The following is a 12,500-nucleotide window of genomic DNA, read 5'->3' as shown; positions in this document are numbered from 1 at the left end:
ACACACAGTCCAACACGTGATATAAGACCATGGTGAAACACACAGACACACACACACACACACACACACACACACACACACACACACACACACACACACACACACACACACACACACACACACACACACACACAACGGCTCGGTGGCGGATTGGTAAAGCACTGGCCTCACAAGTCAGAGAACCGGGGTTCGATTCCCCGGCCGGGCGGAGATAAGTTGGGTTTGTCTCCTTTCACGTGTAGCCCCTGTTCACCTAGCAGTGAGTAGGTACGGGATGTTAGTCAAGGGGTTGTGACCTTGCAATCCCGGTGTGTGATGTGTGAGTGGTCTCAGACCTACCCAGAGATCGGCTAATAATGAGCTCTGAGCTCACTGCCGTAGGATGGTGTCTGGCTGTCTCGACAAGAGGCTGCAGCAGATCCGTGGTGAATACACACACACACACACATACACACTCTCTCTCTCTCTCTCTATCGTGGCGCAGTAGTAGAGTTCTCGACTGCCTCTACGCCAGTCCGGGTTCGAATCCCGCCCAGGGCTGAAATAATTTCAGTATCTCTGCGTTGTGAGTCGCTAGTCCAACTCTCATGGGTAGGGAATTGGGGATGTGTGTGCGTGTAAGATCGCAGCATTACCCATAGACTGGTTATATATGAGCTCTGAGGTCTCTTCCGGGAGAAAAATAGATGTCGATCACAAGTCCATCACGTGATCCAAGACCATGGTGAAACACACAGTTGGCATTCTCTCTATATTTCTGATATCTTTCTTTTGGTGTGGTGACCACTATTTCTTGATTCCACGACATAAGCTCACAAGACAAAACTTTACAAGACATAAGCTCACAAGACAAAACTTCACAAGACATAAGCTCACAAGACAAAACTTCACAAGACATAAGCTCATAAGACATAAGCTCACAAAACAAAACTTGACAAGACATAAGCTCACAAGACAAAACTTCACAAGACATAAGCTCACAAAACAAAAATTGACAAGACATAAGCTCACAAGACAAAACTTCACAAGACATAAGCTCACACCATCAATGGAAAAAATACAAAAACTCACAAGTCAAGCTCATTGTGCTGTCTCTGTTGGGCGCTTAAAACTGTTATCAATAATAAGGGTTTATCATTACAATCTTGTATTTTTACTAGTGTTGCCATAATGAGATGATGACTGAATATGATCTAAAATGTCTCATTTTCATGTGCATACATTATGAATAGGTGCTGAGAGAGTGTGTCTATTTTTGTGGGGGGGGGAATCAAAGATATTATACATTATATGGTTGTTGGTATAGTTTATCCAAATACATACTACAAATTGGCCACATAGGTATATATTGACATTATCTACATGAGTTCATTTTGACTTTCATCAATCATACACTGATATACTATTACTTAAAAACTTGTATGATGTATAATGATTTAATACAGAAAATATAGAAAAACTATATTTCCAATCTCAAATTGGGATAAAATATGTGATGATATATGTGTATTTGTATGATGTATTAAATCTAATAAAGAAAATATTAAAATGTGACATTTTTTTCTTTTTTATTAAGGGTATGAGCTTATGGGGTGTAGGACAGTTGCTCACCGGATAATTGCTCACCGGACAATCGCTCACCGGAGAAGTGACAAATAGGACACTTGCTCACCAAAGATTTGTTTTTGTTTTTACTTTTCTTGAACTTCTGTGCCAATCCCGTACTTGGTACATGGATGGTACCTTCAGTGTTGCCCCCCATATTTACAGCCAGGTGTGTGGACACTGATCGACAATTTTCGAAAAGACCAGGCTGTAGTGGCTACACAAATGATACAAAACCAACGAGGGCAACCACCAAAGAAGCGGGTGAAGAGGGTGACTTAGCAGATGTAGAACCGCCTTCGGAATCTGTGCCAGGGGTATGCTGCAGGAAGTCAGGGTTTTCCTGACTTTCTAAATGCAGTTGGCCACACCATTAGACTGGACCGGTAAAAGATCATTACTATATATTGATGGGAGAAATTTGTATTGAATTTTATTATTATTAAAAACTAAAATATGAAAGTTTGGATATTGTTTGTGTATTATTGCTGTAATAAACCTAAGTATAACTAAAAAAAAACCTGTATATTGTTTGTTATCAAGTTCAAGAAAAGTAAAAAAAAAATCTTTGGTGAGCAAGTGTCCTATTTGTCACTTCTCCGGTGAGCGATTGTCCAGTGAGCAATTATCCGGTGAGCAATTATCCAGTGAGCAACTGTCCGTACCCGGAGCTTATGTCTTATGAGTTTATGTCCATGTACCGATGACCAAACCACTGCCGCATATTACAGTCTGGATTGAATCAGACTTTCAATTGTTATTTTCATCCTAACTTCGCCATATCCTAATCAACGTAACGAAATGTACTCATCTGTTCATTAACAATTTATATGTCTCTCCTGTCATTTCCTTAATATGAACTAGAAGACTCGTTCCTGGAACAGTTTAAGAACTTGCAGCAGAACTTCCAGCATGAGGGGGTCCAAGGGGCAACAAGAATAACAACGGGAAGAAAAAACACCATTCATGAGCGCTTACCTTCTTGGAAGTAAGGATCTTGCCAAAGATCTCCTGCGTGATTTCTCCCTCCTCGCCGCACGCGATGTAGGCCAGGACCTCCACCAGCTCCGTCCATTCCTGTGTGGCGTCGTCCCTGTCGGCGAAAGGGACGGAATCATTTCGCGTAGTTTCTCTTGTGGGACAGAGGAGGAGGAAGCGAGGAGGAAGGAGAGATGTGGCATAGGTTATAGGGGGACAGGAGGCTTCTTTAGATTTTCAAAGGTGTGGCTCTCACATGGCAGAAATTGAAAAAGAAAATTATTGTCAAGGGTTTATTTTCTTCAAGTCAGGTATATGTTAGGTCAGGTCGGATGTGACGTGTACGTCGCTGTGCCTCCGATGTGACAAATGTCTTTGTGCTGATCATTGGTATGTGTGTGTGTGGTAATAGATATCACAGTTATTTATCACTATTCAGTGGTATTACAGAGATAATACCACAACGTAGTGATATTATAGAAATATTATCACAACTGGCAGACCTTATTCAGGTGTGAGAGGATATTTATCTGCGCGGTGACATAGATATGCCCCATCCCACACTCTCTCTCTCTCTCACACACACACACACACACACACACACACACACACACACACACACACACACACACACACACACACACACACACACACACACACACACACGTACACACAGGAGATCAATCTGTATGGGCATCGATCGGGCACCTTCATCAGTAGTGACCTGAGTTGATAAAACGTTAACCCCGGGAGCCCAGGTCCATGAGGGTTTGGAAAGGGAGAGTGGGGGAGCGGGACGTTGCGTGTCGCGTCGTGGTGATGTCTTTCTGCGGCAGTGAGCCACTGACCAACCGCCGTCGACCCAAGGAACTTTTGACCTGAGGTCAATTATGGGACTCCAAGGATCCTGAGGCCAATTATGGAACCCCAAGGATCCTAAGGCCGATTATGGGACTCCAAGGATCCTGAGGCCGATTATGGGACTCCAAGGATCCTGAGGCCGATTATGGGACTACAAGGATCCTGAGGCCGATTATGGGACTCCAAGGATCCTGAGGCCGATTATGGGACTCCAAGGATCCTGAGGCCGATTATGGGACTCCAAGGATCCTGAGGCCGATTATGGGACTCCAAGTATCCTGAGGCCGATTATGGGACTCCAAGTATCCTGAGGTCGATTATGGGACTCCAAGGATCCTAAGGTCAATTATGGGACTCTAAGTATCCTGAAACCGATTATGGGACTCCAAGGATCCTGAGGCCGATTATGGGACTCCAAGGATCCTGAGGCCGATTATGGGACTCCAAGGATAGGAGTACACCCCCTTAGTCTCCAGTAAACAATAGAAGAATACTGCGTGAGTGGCCCATTGGAGAGAACGCCCCCATCTTGGGTGGATTTCAGTGGTAAAATCAATTCTATCATTATTATCAATATAAGCGCGCCGTACAAATAAAAGGGTGAAACGGAGAAGTAGCCATGAAAATTACGACTATGTTATAATATAGATTATATGTATATATGCTTATTATATTCAAAATAGATTAATACATTATATAATTTAGAAAATTCCATTTCAATAACTTGAATGTGACTTCACTTACAGAAATCTAAACTTCTCTAAGAATATTTCAATAACATATCTAATATTTGTATATGTTTACAATATCTTAACTTATCATTCACCTTTGCTATATATGACGGAAAGATAATTTGATATCTGAAGATTCGAAAAGTAAAATATTGTAACCGAAGTCGTTTTTACTCAAACGAACTCTCAACGGTCGACGCTGGTGAAGACCACAGTACCGGTGCTCGCGAGCTCGAGCTTGGAAACGCAGTTGTGTCCAAGGTAAAACGAGTACTATAGTATTCGTTTTACCTTGGTTGTGTCGTTTCGGGACGACGCGACGCTGGGCGAGGGGTTGGGGGGAGGGGGGAGGGGGCGCCGCCGCACCTAAGAAACGGGTAAGGAGTGGTTGATGTGCAATTATTTCCTTGACGACAATAGGAGCCCGTCATTGTGTTATCACACTGGGCTATTTTTCCTCCGACTGATTGAGTAGATTTGCAGCCCGCAGCTTTCGAGAAGGAATCAGCTACGATGGAGGAAAATACTTTCCCCCAGCATATCAAATGACATTCTGGTTTTTTTTTTTTTTTTTTTTTTTTTTTTGCGGAGACAAAACATTTACGATAGTGATTTTAGGCGAAAAAAAGAGCTGGAGGTTGGGCGTACTACCAATTAATTAGAGGTTGAGCGTATGCATGCCCGACACAGTGGTTTGTCGAGCTTGCATAGCCGAATGTTTTACCACGCTACGGTCGGGTGACTTGAGACCCTCTTCGGGTGGTTTTATGACGGTAATGATGATATGACGATTCCTCAAAAGCCACATTCATCGGGCATTTGTACCCGCTTGCCTGCCTACCTGGAGTTGACCTTGGATCGCTCGATCCACTGCTGCTGCCGCAGGAATCCGCAGCCTTCGACGTCGTGTAGAGCAAACCATCGCGCGATCACCTCCTGCAAGAACAATATCCATGCATTAGACGTTACATCGTGTCAAATAAGAAGACCTCCCTCCCCCGCCCCTGCCCCAGGAAAAACAAGAATGTGTCGCATAAACCTCGACGACAATATGTGCTCGCTGCAAGGTACATGAAGAATAGTTCACTCCAGACTTCGACAGGATGACAATTCTTCATGTGGGGCATTCTGAGTTTACGATTCTTCGGTTGTATAAGTTGATGACAATAAGCATAACCCTCATTCAACCTAACCTAACCTAATGTTTATTTCACTGTTGATATTCGGCGTATTGGGGTGACAATTTTTCAGGTGGGGCATTCTGAGTTTACGATTCTTCGGTTGTATAAGTTGATGACAATAAGCATAACCCTCATTCAACCTAACCTAACCTAATGTTTATTTCACTGTTGATATTCGGCGTATTGGGGTGACAATTTTTCAGGTGGGATCTCATGGGGTGACGATTCTTTACGTGGGCGTTCTGGGATGACAATCCTTCATGTGACCCAACCTGGCAAGTTAGTGTTCACACTAGGATAGTTTGGAGGCAAGTTGACTAACTTTCCGTTGACATTAGGCAAGTTGAGGAGTAGTTTGCAAGTTGCTAGCACTAGCGGATACTAAACTAGCCTTGTGTCAGTGAGGCTTTAGTGATGGGGATGCTTTACGAAAAATAATAGTAGCATTTGAGATCCAACTATTTTACTGGATGGAAACAGTAACAGACTTATTGGTCGTTACGGGGCTGCTTGCGAATTGGACGAAAATGTAAACAGTAGAACCAATTAAGAACCATTGATTTAATTTAAGTGTAGGAGATCACGATGTTGAGGAGCAAGTTATATTGGAGTTGGATTCCATATATTCATCTGGGCGTTCCGTAGATCTTCTTTCACAACATGAAACGGCAGTTTGTTCCATACATTTGAGCGGAGCATTATGGTGTTACATAAGTTTGTTGTATATTAGCACCCGTTCTGATCGTCGTATTGTGTGGACGATGGGCTTTAAACATAACCACCCCGTCTTTACCCGCACAGTTCATGATCGTCCCCTCACTTGCGTTCTTAGGAGTCCGTTTGTAGCAAGGTCACGCCTTAAAGAATTCGTTTTCTATAACATTCGTGTACCGTAATTAATTGGTGCCGATTTAGTATGTGGCCTACCTTTTTGAAACTGGTTTAGTATGTGGCTTACCCTATTTGAATGTGTCCTACCTCAGGAAAATTCAAAACAATCATAAATACTTAAAAAAAAAATTCAGTTAAACCTAACCTAACCTAACCTGCAGAGCTGGATGCGTTCCTCGGTGCGTTTTTTATTTTTATATATATATTTTTTATTTAATTTACTACTCAATAGCGTCATACAGTGGGGGGAGGTTTTCATGATGAATGTAGGAAGGCAACTGGGATGTCCTCGATGCGTTGAATAGGTAGGCCACATACTATACTAGAGAAAAAAAAAATCGTAGGACACATCCAAAAGGTAGGCCACATACACAATTAATTTCCTGTATTAATAATTGTCACCCCGCTGGGACATGCCTTATGGAAATATATCTTTATTAATATTTTTATGTACCAAATATCTACATGTAAATATCTACAAATGTTACGTTCACGTTGAGGCAGAAGAGGGAATTACCCCCCCCCCCCTGTCACCCAGTGACGGGGGGGGGAGGGTAAGGCACTGCCATGTGTAGCATATATTATTCAAATCGTTATTATAACCCTAAAAAGTGATACTCACGGTATTATAGTTTCCTTTACCATATACAGAAAAAATCAAATAGCATATACTATATACAGAAAAAAATCAAATAACATATAGAAAAAAAAGAGGCGTGTACTAAAGCTGATTTGGTTTAATGGCTCACAACGTTTGCCAAACCCTAAACGGCCTTGGAGCGCAAACTATAGGACAGCACACTGCACCAGAAAAATACGTGGTCGGTGTGATCAGAATGGTCTTCGTAACAATATAAATCAAGGTCTACGACACATATCCATTACCCCCTCCCCCCCCCTCGCTCAGGCGAGGACAAACATTGACATTACACCGTGTATATTTCCAGGTTGTAATACAAAAGAAAATATAAAAATAACTACTGAACTGAATTCATTAACTTACAATCGTGAATATGTCAAGAAATAAGCCAATTGTAACAATAACCGCTGAATTAGATTTATTACATCCTAAGTTGCATTTTTTCATCTAGATAAATATATGATAACAGCATAAACATGATCAAGGCACAGCGGCGGCGCCAGGAATTTTTAGTTGGGGAGGCTAAGGGGGGACTAAGCAAATTTTTGGCTAATAGTAATATGATAATACACATATATTATCCTCATTTCAGAAGGGGAGGGGGTTAATGGTTGGGCTAGCACTGATGGCTGACAAATCTTTAGCCCTGGCAATTAAAAATTCCACTTAATAAAATTATTTCAATGAGTGTTTGAAATTTTCAATTTGCTCATTTCAGTTAGGGGGCTAATGGGGGGGGGGGGGGGCTGGCCCCAAGCCCCCCCTGGCGCCGCCACTGTCAAGGCACATACATATTGTGTTCTGAATGATGTTCAACCCGACTTATTCTAGAAGATATTACGACCCGCCCTATGGGCAATGCTGTACTCTCTCTCATTCGCCCTCTCTTTCTCTCTCTCTCTCTCTCTCACACACACACACACACACATGCACACTGACTAGGTTGCAGGTGATCCGAGGTGGACTGAGCAATATGATCGACGATTAGTTTTCTGGAACGTTCTGGTCCAATAATATAATTTGAACTTTGGCGCCGCGCAACGGCGGCTCACGCTATGACGTCAACAACTCGTTCAAAAACAGAGCAACCGGTCAGTTAAATGTCTCAGTGTTTGTTAAAACTGTGTTATATCTGCCTAGAAAATATATCCTCACTGGTAACACATCATTATGTGATAATTGCAAGAACGAAGAACGGAGTGAGCGTAAAAAGTGGTCGGTTTATGTTTAGTGACAATAATTCTAAGATAATTGGAAAACCGACAAGCGAATAATCCCTTTCTAGTTGAACTTGTGTTCACAGTTTGTTTTGTGACTGGCTTGCGGCGGCAGCATCATCACAGAAAGTAAAATCGCCCTCGGGCAAGAGAACTATTCACCAGTGAAAGCGAAACAGAATTCTAAAGGTCAGTAATTTTTTAAACTATTACTCCTCAGCCTGCGGATACAGCCTTGCTTTCAGTTTTCATTACATTATATGTATACAGCAATGTGTAAGTGAAGAGATGTATTTTTTCTTTAGATTGCTCGTATTTTTTATCTATTGAATGTAATATTTTATTTATATTTATCTATCACGTTTACATTAGGACAACGTTATTGTCATTAGTACAATGTAAGTGATAAGCCAGCCAGGTGGCGCCATGATCAAAGACGCCGTTGAAAGGTGCACACGCACACACACACACACACACACGTGCAGCCAAACGCATGCACACACGCAAATACACAAAAAGACAAATATACAGTACACGCACGTAAATACAAACATGCGCGCGCACACACAAACAAATTGGACGTAATTACCCACAGGCCGGGTAATACAATATATGAATTTTGAGCTCTCATCTGGGAGGGAAATGGTTGCCTATCATGAGACCAACACGTAATCCAAGACATGAATCTCTCTCTCTCTCTCTCTCTCTCTCTCTCTCTCTCTCTCTCTCTCTCTCTCTCTCTCTCTCTCTCTCTCTCTCTCTCTCTCACACACACACACACACACACACACACACACACACACACACACACACACACACACACACACACACACACACACACACATTTGAAGCTAGAAATGGCAAATTGGGGAGTGGGAGACGGGACCCCATGAGCGTTGCTACTTTCCTGTATACTATAATTAGGTAAACAGGCGCACACACACACACACACACACACACACACACACACACACACACACACACACACACACACACACACACACACACACACACACACACACACACTATCATTATAATTATCATCCACAACAACTTATTGCCCAAGGGAGTGGGTGCTGACTTGCAGTGCAACAGCTGCGCGCGCGCGCGCGTGTGTGTGTGTGTGTGTGTGTGTGTGTGTGTGTGTGTGTGTGTGTGTGTGTGTGTGTGTGTGTGTGTGTGTGTGTGTGTGTGTTTGTGATTCACCATGGTCTTGTGTCACGTGTTAGACTCGTGATCGACAGCTGTTACCCTCCCGGAGGAGAGCTCAGAGCTCACACAAACACACCTATCTATATAACTATATATATATATCTATATATATATATATATATATATATATATATATATATATATATATATATATGCGTGTGTGATTCACCATGGTCTTGGGTCACGTGTTGGACTCGTGATCGACAGCTATTTCCCTCCCGTAAGAGAGCTCAGAGCTCATGTATTCACCTAGTTGTATTTACCTAGTTGTATTTTACGGGAAGGGGAGCTATGCTCGTGGTGTCCCGTCTTCATATCTCATTTTATCTAAACTATTTTTAAATTCATGTATTGTTTTTGCACACACTACTTTCTCATCTAACTTGTTCCAACTGTGTGTGTGTGTGTGTGTGTGTGTGTGTGTGTGTGTGTGTGTGCCCGCGTGTGTGTTTATGTAATAATTTGTGGTCCTTCTGTATAACGCATATATGCTTAAGAGGTCTTAATAGCCGAAATCGTTTGGTCTTCCTTCTGTTTTGTTTCCCAACGGTTATTTACATGCACGCACGCACGCACGCACGCTCACACACATACACACACACGCGGTTGGTAGAGCACTGGACTGCGAAGTACGGGGGTGCTCGCAGTACCTGGTTCGAATCCTGCCCAGGACCGAAATTATTTCGGTATCGCTGCGCTTCGGGTCGTTACTCTGACTCTCGTGGGCGGGGAGTTGGGTGTGTGTGTGTGTGAAAGGTCATAGCATTACCCATAGATCGGTCATATGAGCTCTGAGCTCTCTTCCGGGAGGGAAATAGCTATCGATCACGAGTCCAACACGTGATCCAAAGACCAAGGTGAATACACACACCACACGACTCGTGGCGCAGTTGGTAGGGTTCCCGGCTGCCACTACGGCGCTCCAGGTTGGAATCCCGCCCAGGGCTGAAATAATTTCAGTATCGCTGCTCTGCGGGTTGTTACTCCAACTCTCGTGGGCGGGGAGTTGTGGTGTGTGTGTGTGTGTGCGTGTAAGGTCACAGCATTACCCATAGATCGGTCATTTGAGCTCTGAGGTCTCTTCCGGGAGGGAAATAGCTGGCGATCACGAGCCCAATACGTGATCCAAAGACCAAGGTGAATCACACTTACACACACACACACACACACACTTACACACACACACACACACTTACACACACACACACACACACACACACACACACACACACACACACACACACACACTTGATGCCCTCCCTGGGAAATGGAAGACGTGTGGGTGGGTGGGAGATGTGAACACGCACACAATCCTCCTCCTCCTCGACATCTCCTGCAGCCACCCGTGATAACCCCATACCAGAGACGCAAGAGAGACCTGTACCTAAGCCGACCCCCATCCTCACCTCCGCCCCCTTGTTGCAAAACAACCCTGGCTGGCCGTCGTACTTCTTTGCCGGGTGTGGGCGAATAATCGGCGAAGGTTCTGTCTCTCCTCTTGGTCCTTCTTCTACTCATATTCCTCTTTCTCCTGATTTTCTGTCTTCTTCTTCTCCTTTTCCTCCTCCTCCTTCTCCTTCTTCTTCTTCTCGCCCTCCTCCCCCTCCTTCTAATCCTCTTGCTCCTCCTCCTCCTCCTCCTACCATCGTGGTAACTCGTTCTGCCTCATCATGCATGGAACCCCTCGCCTACGTTTTTTTTTTTTTTTTACAAGTCTTATACGGCGGTGACATAAGAAAAACAAAACATGAAGAATGGCTTCAGAGAAGGAATGGGGAACCGTATGAAAAGTATTGAATAACGAAGAACGAAACAAAACGAAAAGTGAATGAAGCCAAAAAGGAGAGCGGAAATAAGGTGGGACAGGTATCAGATGGGGAATTTTGAAAAACAAAAATGGAAAGATGTTTTGGAAGAAAGTGAAAACAGTTTGGGGAGGTGAGTCGGATAGAGAGGGCAGATGGACGAACGTTGATGGAAGTGAAGACAGTAAGGGAAATATGGGTACAGTTTTACAGGATAGTTGTCGAGTGTAAAAGAAGATGAGTTTAGATCGTGGCAGAGGGAGATGTGTGGGGAATGGCTGCGATGGGAGAAGAGAATGTTAAACTTATAACAAAAAATGAGTTATGAAAAACACTGAAAGAGATGAAACCTGAAAAAAAATTGGATTAGATGGTTGTCGTCGTTAATGCGCGGAAGTTACCATCAAGCAACATGACGATGATATGGTTTAACGTCAATATTCCCCCCTATCGGAAGGCTAGGACGGTGCCCCTCACAGAGGACTTTGTAGCGTGGAATTTAATGAACCATACCCTTGGTTTAACTTCGCCGGTGACAGGATTCGAACAGCCATCCCTCTCGACCCTCGCCACAAGTAACGACGCCCTAACCCGTTCAGCCGGCTTCAAGGAACATACTATTCAATATGGCATCTATGAATTTATTTTTAATTATTTAATTCCGCGCTGTGCCTTAATTTGGAAAGGTCTCCGTCTCCAACCTCACCCCTGCTAATCACCCATCCCAACCGCTCGTACGTAACCATATTGGTACCACAAACTGTGAGGTCAAAGGCAGGCAGGTGAGGTTAGCATAGTGTATAAGCAGACTATAACATGACGAAGGTATGCATTCAATATTCTAATCATACTACGTTGTATTCAAACTTTGTTATTCTGGAAGGAAATCTGTCATTTTATTTCTTAGCTAATATTTTGTAATTCATTGCTACATTTGCAATTCCTGTAGATGTACCATTGAAGACGAAACGTTGAAAGAATGTACGGTTTCATTAGGTGATCTGGTGTTTGTTCATTCCCCTAATGCAAAAACTTTAGTTAGAAAACTAGAAAATCTAAGGAAGAAAATTAGTAACTATAATAATGCTGTCGTATTTAATTATATGAACATGCAATAGAATCTGTTCCCATACTTCTGCAACACACACACACACACACACACTCTCTCTCTCTCTCTCTCTCTCTCGTGGCGCGGTGGTAGAGTTCTCGGCTGCCACTACGGCGGTCCGGGTTCGAATCCCGCCCAAGGCTGAAATAATTTCAGTATCGCTGCGTTCCAATCGTTACATCAACTCTCGTGGGCGGGGAGTTGGGTGTGTGTGTGCGTATAAGGTCACAGCATTACCCATAGATCGGTCATACGAGCTCTAAGCTCTCTT

At 43.3% G+C, this 12,500-nt stretch overlaps 1 protein-coding gene across 2 annotated transcripts in view; it reads right to left on the bottom strand.

Moving 5' to 3' along the window:
• Positions 1-12,500, bottom strand: part of LOC143040688 (NADPH oxidase 5-like) — a 62,923-nt gene that overhangs the window by 36,886 nt on the left and 13,537 nt on the right. For both annotated transcript variants that reach the window (XM_076211985.1, XM_076211986.1), the window contains exons 3-4: positions 5,017-5,111; positions 2,584-2,698 (exon numbers count right to left, since the gene is read on the bottom strand). In XM_076211985.1, the coding sequence (XP_076068100.1) occupies positions 2,584-2,698; positions 5,017-5,111 (210 nt within the window). The remainder of the gene's footprint in view (positions 1-2,583; positions 2,699-5,016; positions 5,112-12,500) is intronic.

Source organism: Oratosquilla oratoria, chromosome 29 (genome assembly GCF_046742065.1).
Source record: "Oratosquilla oratoria isolate Oo_2021 chromosome 29, ASM4674206v1, whole genome shotgun sequence".
Lineage (NCBI taxonomy): Eukaryota > Metazoa > Arthropoda > Malacostraca > Stomatopoda > Squillidae > Oratosquilla > Oratosquilla oratoria.
This window is presented reverse-complemented; position numbering and strand designations above follow the sequence as displayed.